At 39.7% G+C, this 16345-nt stretch overlaps 1 protein-coding gene across 1 annotated transcript in view; it reads right to left on the bottom strand.

Annotated features, from left to right (window-relative positions):
• CFAP47 (cilia and flagella associated protein 47) overlaps window positions 1–16345 on the bottom strand; it is a 390847-nt gene that overhangs the window by 222148 nt on the left and 152354 nt on the right. Inside the window, exons 34-36 of the mRNA XM_081950234.1 lie at window positions 11328–11425; window positions 3213–3329; window positions 383–517 (exon numbers count right to left, since the gene is read on the bottom strand). Coding sequence (XP_081806360.1) covers window positions 383–517; window positions 3213–3329; window positions 11328–11425 — 350 coding nt within the window. The remainder of the gene's footprint in view (window positions 1–382; window positions 518–3212; window positions 3330–11327; window positions 11426–16345) is intronic.

The raw sequence follows: 16345 nt of genomic DNA, 5'->3' as shown, positions 1-16345 counted from the left end.
TTTTTTTGGGGGGGAGGGGCCGTTTTTGTGAGAAAAATGGCCGTTTTTGGAAGGTTTGTAGAATGCAAAAACTTTTTTTTTATTTATCTCTTCAAAACCTTGGTGCGTCTTATACATTGGTGCATCATATGCTCTGAAAAATACAGTAATAACCTAATATTTGATATGGCATGACTGCCTATTATGATTAAAATTTGGACACCAGACCTCTAGCTGTAAATCAATGTGCAAGTTCCTTTTTCTTCATGTTACAGCTTATCTTTCAGTATCTACTAATACCACTTAATTATAAAGGTTTGTTTCTTCCAATATTAGTAAAAGAAATTCGCAAGCTCATTTTCAATTCTATCAAAAATTACTTAAAATCTTAATATACAAATACCTTTCTAAGAATTGTAGCATGAAGTTGGCCAGCGAACTCTAGTGTTTTCTTAGGTAAATACTGAGGAAGCCGCTCATATAAATAGACACAAAGCATAAGCATCATGACTGGATTAGGATCACAAATGTCAGCAGCCTAATTTTACATTAAAAATAAAGCAGTGTAAATTGATACTGTAGATGAAATCTTTGAAAAAATATTAAGAGACTGCAACATTTAAAACCATTACAAAACAGAAAATAAAACATAGGAATTAGAAGTCTGTGGAGATTCTCAGTCACTCAAGTCATGGTTGTCCCAAATGTGCTTTGAGGCAACTGGACTTTCTGGTTTTATTTTATTTTGAAGACATTTCGCTTCTCATCCATGAAGCTTCTTCAGCTCTGACTGGATGGTGGGCAATGACAGCTTACAAACAACTGGTCATTTGCATTCGTTTAGCAGGTCGTTAAGATCACCTGGAGGTTTATCTGTGTCATCAGGGTCACCTAACTGGTGCAAATGGATGTGGCGCCTTCTTGGAACTGTTGAAAGGACTGTGTTGTAGATTGGAGATAGATAATGTCATATCTCTCCCCCTCTGTTGAGAGAGGTCTGTTCAATTCCAAAATCCTTCCAGTTGCCTCTTGAAAAAAAGCACCCTTGGGATAGGATAGGAATTGTTACATGATTGTAACAAATGTATCTGTTACTTTAAATGCTTAAGAGATGTAATTGGTTTGTTAGCTCAAGCAGCTATAAGAGGGAGCCAGAATGGCTGTTAGCTCTCTGTTTTGTTAGAAGCTGATTGGTGTATACTGAGGTATTGTGATTTGCACTGTTAGCTATATTTTGTGTGCTAGACTGACTATTTTGATAACTGAATTACTGAACCGTGTATGACTTGGACTGTTAACCGGACTCTGAATACCTATATTTCTACATAGTAAACTACTATATTTTTATACTATTCAGTTTCTCTGTATGCTGGTTTGTGCGTGTTATTACATATCACTCTCATTACGCTTCTCTGCATACTCGCTCTCCTAACGGGGAGCTTAATTACTTAACTTTGGTTTTGGAAAAGAACCCTGGGCATACCATTGAAGAAAACAAATTTATGGATCATTGAATAAATCAACCAAGAGTTCTCATTTGAGGCACAAATGCCAAGGTCAAATTATTCTACTTCGGACACATTATGTAGACCTAGCTGTCTGGCAATGGCTCTAATGCTGGGAAAGGTGGAAGGAAATGGAAGATCAGCAGCAAGGTGGATGTACTCAGTTACATTGGCAATGAATGCATCATTGAAACATCTGAAAGACCATGTCATAGACAAATCGTTATGAAGAAAAATCTATCTAGTGTATGTGGTTGCTAAGAATCAACAATAATTGATGGCATGTAACTTAACTTAACTTTATTCAATTTCTAGACCGCCCCCCTCTCAAAAGAGACTCGGGGCGGTGTACAGTCATATTAAAATAATTGAACAACAAATATACATGGTATAAATACAAAATAAATAAATTAAATATAGGACTGGAGGAGGTAGTAATGATTCACTGTACAATTTAGTTAAGTTAGATTAAAATTCTAAAAATTATAAAAACATTTATCTAAAAACTATCCCCAATAAAATATCCGCCAGGAGGTAAGAGTAGAACTATAAGTGGGCCAGGCCGGCTAATCGGAACAGGTGAGTCTTAAGTTTTTGTCGGAAGGAGCGGAAGTCGGTAGTAGTTCTAATATCGGGGGGGAGGTCATTCCAGAGGGTTGGGCCCATCACAGAGAAGGCTCTACTCCTAGGCGCCGCCCGTTGGCATTGCTTGGTGGACGGAACCCGGAGGAGTCCCTCCCTGTGAGAGCGATCAAGATGAGGGCACAATCATAATCAGGATTCACTCCTTTATTATTATTACAGTTCTTCCCTATTGCATCACATACTCATTTTTTTAAAGTTTGCATTTTAATTATGATTATCCAATATCTAATAGGCATTGACTCCAAGTGATCACGTAAGATAACTTTCTTCAGGACATCCTGCCTCCAACCTAGTTCTTCAGATTTTTCTACGGTACACTCATTGCTGTTGTAATTGAGACCATCCACCTTGTTGCTGCCATTTTCTTTTTCTTTTTCCTTGCACCTTTCCCAGAATTATAAACTTCTACAGATAGCTTTAAGTCTTTGTTTAATATATCCAAAATATGATTATTTGAATTCTTTGGATAGCACAGTGAAATTGTAATTCATCCTAACCTCCTCTAACCATTGCCATTTTTTAGTTGGATTTACAATATTGCTGGCATTAGTGGTTACTTTTCTGAAAAGCAAAGTTCCTATCCACACACATTAAAATCTTATTTTATGGTTAAGATGGAGCCCTAGAAACCAGAAATCTGTAAATTCTAGTTCTTCCTTAGTGACTGTGAGATGTTGGATCTATTTCTTCCTCTTTGTCTAATTGACCTCACAGAGCTATTGTTGTGGTAAGAATATGGTGATTCTTGTACACTGACTTGATATGACAAATAAAGGCAAGATATAAGTCAAATAAATTCATGCATAATTAATTAAAAACCTCTATATTTTTGAAATATTACAAATCACCATAAAATTAGGGTTAGGTTAGTTCTTAATCCCTTTTTAATCTTACAAAGTTAAAATAAGCTAGCTGGGTAGTTTTATGCCAATTGTAACAATAATTAAATAATTAAATTAAATAATATAATTAAATTATTAATTTAACTATGTGCATTACCATACTTTAAAAATAGGAACATAAAATGGTATAACTGAAAGAATATAATTATTCATAGAATATTTGTAATATAGGACCACTTACCACTATATCTATGTCAAGATTTATTGCATGAAAAGCATTCACAAGTATCAAGGCATTGTGGAAATACTGTTCAGAACTTGTGGGATGAGTATACATATTCACAAAGTGAGTTGAAATCTGCAACCAAAATGAAAATCATTTTTTTTCCGAGTAAATGTATTGAATAGTTACAGGTACAGAATAACAAGTTGGAAGGGACCTTGGAGACCTTCTAATTCAAAACCCTGCTCAAGCAGTAAACCCTATGCCATTTCAGATAAATTGCCCAAAAAAACCTCCAGTGTTGGAGCACCCATAAGTTCTGGAGGCAAGGATTTCCACTGATTGTTCTGTCAGAAAATTTCTCCTTAGTTCTAGTTAGTTCTCTTTGATTAGTTTCCATCCCTTGCTTCTTGTCCTGCCTTCAGGGACATTGGAGAATAGATTGACCCATTCTTCTTTGTGGCAGCCCCTTAATATTGGAACACTGCTGTTCTAGTATCTAAGGGTTTTATTAGCAACCCTATTTGACCAGTCCTGAATATTATATCTGTTTCTCTCCTATTCTTTTTCCAGGAGATAAAACACCCATATAGTTAAATCTATCATCTATCTATCTATCATCCATCTATCTATCATCTATCTATCTATCTATCTATCATCTATCTATCTATCTATCTATCATCTATCTATCTATCTATCTATCTATCTATCTATCTATCTATCATCATCTATCTGTCTATCTATCATCTATCTATCTTTCTATCTATCTATCTATCTTTCTCTTCCTTTCTTCTTTCCTTCTTTTTCTTTCATTTTTCTTTTTCTTTCTATCTCTCTTCCTCCTCCCTCCCCCTCTTGCAAACTGCAACTCATTTTGATATTGTCTTACCTGATTAGGGCACTGTATCTATATTGCAGTAATCTACATTTTGTTACCTCCTAGCCCTTTATGAATTAACTGCTCCCCTCTTTCTTCTACCATTGCTCATGGTATACAGGTAGTCAACGTCATGATTATAATTGAGCCCAGAATTATGGTCTTAACTCATGCCACTTTTACATCATCATGCAACCACAGCCAATTTTATTTTTGTTTGTGGCAGTCAGATGCCAAGCATCCAAAATGTAATCATGTGGCCTGAGAGGGGCCCAGACAGCAGAACATAGAGTTGCAAGCACATTTTGGGTGATCCATCATAGCTTCAAATGGTCGCTAAGCAACTGGTGGTAAGTCGAGGACTATCTTTACTAACACTTGTAAGCAACAATTCTCCAACATTTCACTAAACGATCATTCCAAGAACTGTTCACTGATAGATTTATTCAGAAACTATATAAAAATATCGGGTCTTATTTTCTTTTTTCTTTTCTTTTAGGCTTGAAAATAAGCACAGGCTTATTTCTGGGGAGGTCTTATTTTGTTTGATGTGTAGGAGGTGGGGAACGTGGTCACCCCATGGCTGCAGGGCCCCTTAACCGTGGCCTGCGGATCAGTTGAGCCAGTGAGGGCTGGTGAAGCAGAAAGCCATGTGGCCTGTTGGAATCGGCTTCCCCCCACCTCTACCTGGCTGCTGCTTCTTGAGAAAAGGACAATTATGGAAGATTGTGGGAAGTGGTATCGTGTGTGTGAGAGAGAGAGAGCGGGGGGAGGATGAAGAGGAGTAACAAGAATTGCAGGCAACACTGTTTAAAAGGGTTCACTAGAGCTTATTTTTGGGGTAGGGCATATATTAGGTCCACCCCCCCAAAAAAATGAGGCTAGGCCTTATTTTTGGGGTAGGTTGTATTTTCAGGAAAACACAGTATGCGCTTCACTAAGACAACTCTGAATTTTTTCTTTTGTAGTTTCTCCAAGACAAAATTATATTAAATATCACCTACCTTTCTTTTGCCCTTTTCGTTCCTTGCTTCCCTAACCAAAACTTCAATCATTCCTGTGATTTCAAGTGTATTTAATGGTTCAAATCAATGCCTCTCTTGAAACTACTTAAACTAAACTGAGAGCCACCATAGTAAAACAAGAATGTTTCTACTGTAAAATTATTTAGCCATCATGTTGACAGAATATCTAAACTACTCAAGACTCAACACAAAGAGAATTTAACTTTGCTATAATGATACAGTTGGGAATATGGCTGCTGAAACTGAGACAAAATTACAAAATGGTATAACTGCTCTAAACCAGATTCCCTTTTTTAGTTTGTTTTTTGTTCTGTATTATTGTAAGGTTCCGAAGGGTTAATGAAAACAGCCAAACACAGAGACGGTTTGAAAATGTAGTTTATCTTCCTCCGGCATGAACTGACCAACAAAGCACTAAGGTAATGAATAAATTGTCAGAGATGACATCCAGTGCTCCCCATCACCTTTTATAGTCACTGGGTAATTAGGCTAAACCCCACCCCTGCCATGCGCACACATCCATCACCTTGCGACCCACAGTGAAAACCACCGGGCAACAGTGATGTGCGGTGAGGTTTATGACTGGTGAGGCTGGTGATGTCATCAAACCGTGTGGTTGCTCCGATCGCACGGGCGCAGCCCAAACGGAGAAGTTTCTCTTCTCAGAAATGTCAGAAAGGGACAGGCAGGCTGCAGCAGCTCCACTGAGAAGACATTTCTGAGAAGAGAAACTTCTCCTTTCTCCTCCTTCCCCCCTCCCCTTCTAGCACTGATGATGTTACCTGGGCATTTTTTGCATCGGACGAGCCCGGGATCCTTGCAAGAGGAATGGGACCACGTGTGCAGGCGGCTCCTCAGCGCACAGCCTCAGATTAGCACAGCCGCGATCCCCTTCCCCTGCACATGTGGTCCCACTCCCCTCCTTCCTAAGCCAACATGAAGGGGACCACGGCTGCACTGATTTGAGGCTGGCATTGAGGAGCCGCCTGCACACATGGTCCCATTCTCCTTGCAAGGATCCTGGGCTCGCCCAATGCAAAAAATGCCTAGGTAACATCATCAGTGCTACAAGGGAATGGGCAGGGAGAAGGAGGAGAAAGGAGAAGTTTCTCTTCTCAGAAATGTCAGAAAGGTACAGGCAGGCTGCCGCAGCTCTACTGAGAAGACATTTCTGAGAAGAGAAACTTCTCCTTTCTCCTCCTCCCCCACCCTTCTAGCACTGATGATGTTACCTAGGCATTTTTTGCATCGGGTGAGCCCGGGATCCTTGCAAGGGGAATGGGACCACATGTGCAAGAGGCTCCTCAATGCCAGCCTCAGATCAGCACAGCCACGGTCCCCTTCATGTTGACTTAAGAAGGAGGGGAATGGGACCACGTGTGCAGGGGAAGGGGATTGCGGCTGTGCTAATCTGAGGCTGTGCGCTGAGAATTTATTTATTTATTTATTTATTTATTTATTTATTTATTTATTAAATTTGTTAGCCGCTCCCTCTCCCCAAAGGGACTCGGGGCGGCGTACAATAAATAAAAACACATATTATAAAATTACACATTGTACGGAGGAGGTATAGAAACACAATACAATCATTATAATAACATAGAAATATTAAAATAAATTAAAATTAAATACCCAATTGAGAAGCCGCCTGCACACATCCCATTCCCCTTGCAAGGATCCCAGGCTCGCCCGATGAAAAAAATGCCTAAGTAACATCATTGCACAGCCTCAGATTAGCACAGCCGCGATCCCCTTCCCCTGCACATGTGGTCCCATTCCCCTCCTTCCTAAGCCAACATGAAGGGGACCGTGGCTGTGCTGATCTGAGGCTGGCATTGAGGAGCCTCCTGCACACGTGGTCCCATTCCCCTTGCAAGGATCCCAGGCTTGCCCGATGCAAAAAATGGCGAGATCGGCACACTTGGGACTGCTGCTGAGATGTCCAGGGAGGCTAAACCAAGCCGCGCGCCTCTCCCAGCCACTTTCGTGGCTTCCCAGAGTATTTTTTTTTATTTTCATGATGAGAGCGGTGAGGCTCTGCCTCCCCTGCCTCCCCTGACTGCACGTCACTGCCGGGCAATCAATCGTGGATTGTTCTCAGTTCTGGGATGTTCTCAATGGAAACCTCCTGGCAGTCAGTCATGAAGAGTTAGGTAGAGTTCTCAGCTGGACGGCTTGTGAAAGAGGGAGATCTCCATCTGGTAAACATGAGTCTTGGCAGCTGGCACAGTTTCCCACCCACCCCTCCCGAATGGCAGCTCTGGGCCTCTAGACTTGCCAGAGCTGACATGCGGCTCCTCTACCATGGAGACAGTATCTGGGGAGGTAAAAATTACAGTTAGTTAGGAGACAAAGACCCCTTCCCCCCCAGTTTTGCAGGATGTCTGCGGTGGAATCTCACCACCAGGTGGGGCACCCTAAAGTCTTTCCTATGAACCCACGATGTCTCCAACAAGGGATAACCTTTCAATAAAACAAGGTCTTGTAACTGCTCCCTGTGCAACCTGGTATCTAGTATATCTTGCAGTACATAGTGCTGTTCCCCATCTACAGTAACCGGGGTTGGCGGATGTAACAGGTCTCCTCTGATATCAGATGCCTGAATTGATTGGAGCAGGCTGCAGTGGAAGACTGGATGTGTTTTCCCCAGTAAGGGGGGGGGGGGAGCCTTAGCTGCACTGTGACCAGGTTAACAACCCGCACGATTGGGAAACGCCTGAGTGAATTTGGGCCCGAGTTTCTTACATGGTAAAGGCAGCCTGACATATTTAGTGGAGAGATATACCCTCTGACCCACATGGAAAGGTCCTTGCGCCTTCTGCCTTTTGTCGCCGTTCTTTTTATATGTGGCAAAAGAGTGATGTAACGCATCTCTCACCACTTTCCAAACTTTTGCATCCAGGCTATCCACTCCTGCGAGGACATGTCTTCTGGGCACACTTGGGGACACTCCAGAATTGGGACGAACTCTCCCCCCTGCCACATGGAAGGAAGTAAACCCTGTATTTTTGTGCATTGCATTGTTATATGCAACTTCTGCAAAGGGGAGGAGTTCAGCCCAATTGGTCTGTTCGTACTGGATGTAACACCTTAAGTAGCGCTCCACCATCGCGTTTGCCCTCTCTGTGGCACTACTGGTCACGGGGTGGAAGGCTGTACTAAGTCCCTGTGAAGACCCCACAATTGCCACAAATCTGCGCCAGAACCAGGCAGTGAATTGCACTTCCCTATCAGAAATTATCCATGGAGTCTATAGACATGGGCAATAAACAGTTTGGCCAGCTTCCTAGCAGATGGAAGGCCGGTACACGCTACAAAATGAGCCTGCTTGGAGAACAAGTCTATTATCATCCAAATGACCTTGTTCCCTTGACTATCTGGTAAATCCATAATGAAGTCCATGGCTATCTGTTCCGATGGACAAATAGGATCTGCCACTTCCTGTAAAAGACCAGGAGGCTGGCAAGGCTGAGCCTTCATGGAATGCAAACAACACAACTCCGTACATATTCCTCTATGTCCCTCTTCATGTGGGACCACCAGAACTGGTGATTTGCTAAATTCAGAGTCTTGAGGAACCCAAAATGTCCAGCTGAGCAAACATCGTGACAGCACCACAGCATGGCCACCCATACCACACTTGGTATGTATAACCAGTATGTATATAATTGGGAGTGCTGCTTGGATTGTTTTGGGGAGATCCTCCACCTGGGCATACAGGTTTGGTGCCAGTGGGCCTGTTGAGTGGCTAGCACCCTAGGCTGTGATTTTGGAATGATTGCCTGCACTAGATCCTCCCTTTTATTGTGATAGTGGGCATTGGCTAAGAAGTTCTTGCCACCCGGTATATCTTTTAATTGGAAGTTGAATCCCTGGAAATATAAGGCCCATTTAACTTGTTTTGGTGACAATCTTTGTGGGGTCTGGAGAGCCTCCAAATTCTTGTGGTCTGTCCAGACCTCGAAGGGTATCCCTCCCCCTTCTAGTAAATGCCACCATGTCAACAGAGCCCACCAGACCGCGAATGCCTCCTTCTCCCAAATGAGCCAGTTGCGTTCAGTCACTGTCAACTTCCTCGAGGTGTAGGCACAAGGCTGTAGGGCTCCTTCATTGTTCTTTTCTAAGAGGATTGCAGCCACCGGCACATCGCTGGCATCTGCCTGAACCACAAATGGTTTAGTAGGAGCTGGATGTTTCAGTACTGGCTCTTGTGCGAACAAGGACTTCAGACACTCAAACACTTGCTGACACACTGTTGCCCACACAACCGGGTTAGTCATGAAATGTTTTGTACATAGGAGGTCGGTTAGTGGAAGGGCCACTTGGGCAAAGGATGGGATGAACTGGTAATAGAAATTGGCAAATTCTAAAAAACTCTGCAACTGCTTGCGGGTTTTAGGAGCCTGCCAGTCCAACACCACCTATACCTTCGCGGGGTCCATCTCCACCCCTTTAGGTGAAATATGGAACCAAGGTAATCCAGTTGCATCCTGTGGAACTTATATTTAAACAATTTGATGTATAAATGTGCTTCCAGCAGCTTTTTAAGCACTTGACATACAAGAGTTACTGTATTTTTCTGAGTATAAGATGCACCATTTTTCCTCCAAAAAATCTGGGTGCATCTTATACATTGAATACAGCATTTTTTTGCCTCCCGAAGCCCTGCCCCTTCACCAAAATGGCCGTGTATACCCTTCTGGAGGCTTTCAGAGAGCTCCTGGGGGCTGGGGAGGGCAGAAATGAGAAAGAAATGGGCCGTTTTTGCCCCCCCCCCAGCCCCCAGCAGCACTGTATAAGCCTCCATAAGGCTATGAAGGAAATGGTTTTGATAAAAAACAGGCCTGTTTTCATGAAAAATAGGCCATTGTTTGCTCCTTTTTGCCCCCCCCCCCCCGGAGCACTCTGCAAGCACCCTCAAGGCTATTAATCCCTTTAAAAAAACAGGCCCATTTTTGCGAAAAACGGGCAGTTTTGGGGAGGTTTGCAGAGTGCAAAAAAAAATTTTTTTCCTTTCGGAAAACTCTTTAGTTAGAGTGATTGATGAGAATTAGATTGATTAAGTGCTGTGCCAGCAGAAACAAGTCTTAGGTGCTGCAGATTATCAGTGATTTCCTTCTCCAGCACATGGATAAATACACCTGGAAACATCTACCCACCTACTTATCTACTCTCTCTCTATCTCTCTCTACCTACCTACTGTATTTCTCTCTCTTTCTCTCTATCCCTCTACCAACCTACCCACACACACACTCTCTCTCCCTGCCTATCTACTGTATTTCTCTCTTTCTCTCTCTCCCTCTATCTACCTACCTACCTGCCCTCTCTCTCTTCCTACCTACCTACTGTATTTCTCTCTCTCTCCCTCTATCTACTTACCTACCTACTCTCTCTCTCTTCCTACCTATCTACTGTATTTCTCTCTTTCTCTCCCTCTCTAGTCCTCTATCTATCTACCTACTTTTTAAAAATAATTGCCTCTTCAAAACCTTGGTGCGTCTTATACTCCGATGCGTCTTATACTCCCAAAGATATGGTATATGTTCCTCCATGGTCTTGGTATATATAAGGATATCGTCAAAAGAGATGAGTACCCCTTGATACAGATGCTCATGCAGCATCTCGTTAATTAGCTGCATGAATACCACTGGGACTCCTTGCAGTCCGAAGGGCATAACCCAGAACCGGTAACTTCCTAGAGGACAATTGAATGCCGTCTTCCATTCATCAGCCGAATTCTTACCCTATAGTATGCCTCCCTGAGATCTAATTTTGTGAGTATGCATCCCTCCGCTAATCTAGCCACACTAGGCCAACCCCCCCGCCCCGGGAACAACCACAGCCCTGATGCAGCCCTCAATGAAATTGAGTTTGACACTTCTATTTTAGAGTGAGATGGCATCAAGTTGAATAACATAAATATCCCTAAAGATAAATAAAAAGATTCAATAATGGAGTGAGAGACTTAGATAAAAGAGAAGGTTTGACAATGAGTTCAGTATAGTTTTAAAAAATAACATACTCAGAAATGGAGACATGAAATGTACAATCCAAAATAATAACCATATTAAATAGCTTATACAGTCATAAAATAATTAAATTGCCCCCCCTCTTTGGTTCAAATTTCATAAAAGTACGACATTAACTTTTTCCAATAATATGTTAAAATGTATTATAAATAAACATAAAATAACATTTCTAGCAAAAAAAAAATTTTTTAATCTTTCTTACCAAATAGGGACAATAGCTTGCCACTTGTGCAGCAAGGACAAGGCCATCATGAAGATCTATATCGAAGTTAAGTATCCATCTTTTTGGCGGTATGTCCCCTATTTAAATGAGATTGTAGAATTTCACAATACAAAATTTGTGGACTTATAAAAATGTTGTGTTTGTTCTTTATGGGAAATGCAATGTATCTGATAAACCAGACTCTTCTTACAACTATTAAAAATTATCACTCCTTCACTGAATTATATTATGAGGCTTCCATACATCTGCTAGACAAGAATCATACTTTTGCAAGCTGAGGCAGAAAAAAATCTTATATATACAGTAGGTACACTAAGAGAAACAGAGAGCAATTTCCTTTCTTGCGGCTTCATTTTCTAATTTGTCTTTAGATTACAGCTACCAGACACTCTGGCACCAGAGTACGCTCTTTCTTCTTAGGAACTGGCCCCAAATCCCAATGTAGGACACCTGCCCAAAATCTTATTAGCTGCTTGAGAATGGAGCAGAAGAGGTACAACCTCCTGGGGGATTAAGTCACTTCCAAGAGAATAATTTCATAGGGGACTATGAGCAACACATTGCTTTGTTTTCTTATAGTTAGTTCTTTTGGTCACAGAACAGCATAAACTAGCCTAAAACTAAAATTTTACGATCTTCCAGACCATCTTTATAGACTATGAGGAATGTAGCTAAAGGATTAAAATTAGAAACAAGGAAAAGTCTGCAAAGAATTTAAAGATGAATTATATTAATATTAAAATATATTTAGTATGTTTTAATATTGGTGTATTACAATAGCTGAATATTGCTATAAAGATAATTAAATTGTATACATTAGATCTAAAATATGAAAAAGATAAAATGATTTATGCAAATCAAGCAAAATCAAACAAAAACAATCGAATATAGGTCATAATGGGTCCAAAAAGTTGGTCATGTTAAGGGTCCTATCAGACAAGGAATGTCAGCTGGTAGAGACTAGGAGACATGCTTTCTCCACCATAACTCTGCCCTCTTGAACAGGGGTTACCAACCTTTCGGATCTCGGGGACCACTAAATTTATAATTTTAAATTCCGTGGACCACTAATATAATCTGCCTAATGACTGCCTGGGTGGGCGTGGCTAGATGGTCATGTGACTGGGTGGGTGTGGCCAACTCGATGTCACTCCCATCAAGGGGTGCCTCAGCAGCCTCTACTTGCCCCTCTCCTCCTAGTCCTTGCCTGCCCACCCAGGTTCCTTAGGGCCCCAACAGGAAGCAGTTGTTGGAGCTAAGCAGCCACCACAAGATAAAGTTAGCAAAACAGCTGACTTAGTTCAAATTGGATCTGACCAAGAAGAGGGCTCAGTGGAAGCACCTCACTGAGGACTATGAGCATAGGCTTTCCAAGTAGATGGACTGCCATGATGCAGTCCCACTGGAACAAGGCCCTCTGAATCTTCGCCACCAGCGGCACTTCCTTCCAGCCTTTGCCCAAAGCCCCGCATCAGGAGGCTGAAGCAAACCTCAATTCGGAATTTCTCCCCACCTCTGACCCACACAAATAAAAACCAAAGGGGAAACTCTCTGCAGCAACAAAAATGTTCATTGCATGTATCCACCCTAGGGGCTGTTGTTTGAGGACCCCTGATTTAGTGCAATATAAAAAAATGCAAATATTTTTTCTGCGGACCACCAAAATTTTCTCATGGACCACCAGTGGTCTATGGATCATCAGTTGGTGACCGCTGCTCTGGAACATTATCCCTAAAAAATTAGGATGACTCCAATTGTATTGACATTTTATAAACCCTTGAAAACTTGATTATGTGTGTGGATCTGAGATCCTGAGTGTGCAAAAGGCTCTATTTCCTGGTTTTATTGATATCTATGTTGAAAATCTTTCTCCGCTGCCACATCTAAAGATGTTTTCAGTCATTGGGGTCATGGCTACCCCAAAGATACTTTTAAAAAGACAACTGGACTTTCTTGATTTTTCCTGAAGATATTTCACTTTTCATCTGAAAGCTGCTTCAATTCTAACTAATTGGTGGTGAATGGAAAGATTTATACTCTTTACAGTAGTGAGTCATTAGCACTCTGAGAGGTGTTAAAACCACCTGAGGGTTAAAGTGTGTCTTCAGAGTCACCTGAATTAGAGGACAATTATGTGTGGAACATTCTAGGATTGTTGAAAGAATTGGTTGCCATATATATTTATTTTTTATTTATTTTGTAATTGTTTTAATTTTTTATGATTGTTCACTGCCCACAATCACTTTTCTGAAATGGGAAAATGCCATATAGACATTAAATAAATAATAAAATAAAATAAATGATTACAAATAAACAAGTACATAGCAATCAACAACACAACTTTGCAAATGTGCAAGGATTTTGTTGCATCTAATTAACTTTTTACAAGCTCTTACCCAAATTTAGCAACCTTGCATGTCATAAAAATATCATTTGAGACTAGTGAGAAAATATAAATTGGTATGCACAATCTGGCAGTGATACAAGTATTGGAGAAATCAGATTTGAATGATTCTATAAAATGAACAATAGAAAGAGATATGTTCAATAGTTTCACTGTTCATCGAGCCATAGGAACAAGCTACATTTTCTATATAAGTGTACAGGCTTATGTTAGGGCAACAAACTGCATTCTTGGTTGCATCACAGAATGCATCACAGAATGCTGTATAATTGAGGTCAGTAAAAGAGAAATGCAAAATGGTCTGGGAGCAAATAGCAAAGCAGTAGGGTGGCAAATTGCAAATTGCCATTACAGGGAAAGGGGAGAGGGCCAATGGGTGCCTATTCATTTCAGACTATAGTTTAACCCAAGGTGGTTGACCATTGACCACAACATCTCCAATGTAACTTTCCTGAACTTTAATATTTTACTTTCATATTGTGGTGTTCTAGGATAAAGGGTACTAAGTGCAGTGTCTGTGTTCTATAGGAATTCAACTCAAACACTCTATTTGGATGGCAGGAAAAATGTATTTGCAATACATTTAGCATATTGCCCATCACACTGCCTGTCTACCACTCTAAGAGCAGTATTAACCTATTCTGTGATAATGAAATCAGGGAAAAGTATTTCTCAACTTCTAACAGTCCTGGAATTTTGTTTAGATCTGTGGAGAAATGACAACTATTACCTGCTTATTTGACCTGTGACTTCTGAATATTAAAATGGGACAAATTAAGAACAAGTCGATTTCTCTGTGAGTGAGTATAGTTGTTAAGAACTCTATTGGGGAAACCATTCTTTGACTGTAAACCTGTAGGGCAAGCATAAATATTCCATTTGTTCTGAAAGGAGGCATATCTATATGTCTATACATGTATTGTAGATAATAGTACCTGATAAATTTGTTTAATGCATTTTAATTATGTAGATTTACTTCTCTAACAAATAAAACTATATTCTATTACGTAAATGAAATAACATTTTCCATTTATTGATGAATAGCTAGGTTGACTAGCTTTACCTCTGTTTCAGTGTGTGCTTTTTCAAATCTTGACAATTACTTACTCTTTTTATGAATATATGACTAGGAAATCTATTAATTAAAATCCTCCTTATGTCTTGACTGACAATTATGTTATGTGCTTCAATAATTAATATAGCTCATCACTCAGAATATCTATCAACTAGCAACGCATAAACTGAGGGCTCATGGATAAATATTATAATGAATTAAAAAGTAACCCAATTTATAAGTATAACTTTGGACTTTTTTAACATTTAAAGTAATAAAGTACTAAAGTTCTAAAAGCTTGAAGCAAAGCCAAGAGAAAATTAATGAGAAAACATTATGATGATTCAATATCTTTCAACAGTATGAAATCAAAGCTTCCTCATTTACATTAAAATCACTGGACAGTCATTGGAAATTTGAATTCATTCACAAGTTAATACATGTAATTTAAGATACAAGAAATAAAGCTTGTGTGAAGTCTAACCCTTTAAGTTGAGAAAAAGATGCATAATTTCTTTAATTCCTTTCTTTCTATTTTGTATTTTACCTATGCACTCTTTAACTATGTACATTAAAGTATCAGTGAAGTATAAAAATATATACTACAAATACAACATGGCATGGCTATTAAAAACAATTAAATCCTATTTAAAATAGCCAATCATAAAGTCAATGTGTAGGATCAACAGCAATCTGTTTTGTAATTTGTTACTATTGTTTCTGTTATTATTCTTTTACAAAAAATGTATTTATAGTATTTCTGGACTGATTAATATCTACCATGCAGAATTAACTTTTAAAAACTGCATGTGCTTTCATGAGTCTTGAATTCATGTTTGGTCAAGTCCAGAGGATTTCTTTCAAAATGTTTTTCAAGGTATACATACAGTCATGCCATATGTATATGTACACTATATGTTTGTATCATGAGCCATTTAATATATCTTCTTTAAATAAACAAAAATATATTTCAAATAATTCAAATAAAGAATATTTCACATGTTATTTTAAATATTAATGCTCATCAAATTGAAATTCTGCATTGTATCTGCAATGAATACCCAAAAAATTATTTTATCATTATGGTTATCATATTTTCAGTGGTGTAATAAACTAGTGTCTTTATTCTTCCTTTATTCTTTGTACACACATGACTGTACCCCATTGTATAACACCAACGCAATTATTCGATTTGCAGATGACATGACAGTGGTAGGGCTCATTAATAAGAACAATGATTGTGCTTATAGGAAGGAAATACAAGGGCTGATATTGTTGTGTAGAGAAAATAATCTTACACTTAACACAAAAACTAAAGAACTTATAATTGAGTTCAGGAGGAAGAGAGATGTACATTTACTATTGTACATAAATGGCGAGGAGGTGGAGAGGGTTGGTAGTTTTAAATTTCTGGGCATTTATATCTCGGAGGACTTCTCATGGACGATGCTAACATGCTTGTGAAGAAGGCACAGAAGAGGATGTATTTCCTGAGAATGCTAAGGAAGATAAATCTATCTCAGCATCTACTTCTATCCT

Source organism: Natrix helvetica (genome assembly GCF_964273705.1).
Source record: "Natrix helvetica genome assembly, chromosome: 4".
Lineage (NCBI taxonomy): Eukaryota > Metazoa > Chordata > Lepidosauria > Squamata > Natricidae > Natrix > Natrix helvetica.
This window is presented reverse-complemented; position numbering and strand designations above follow the sequence as displayed.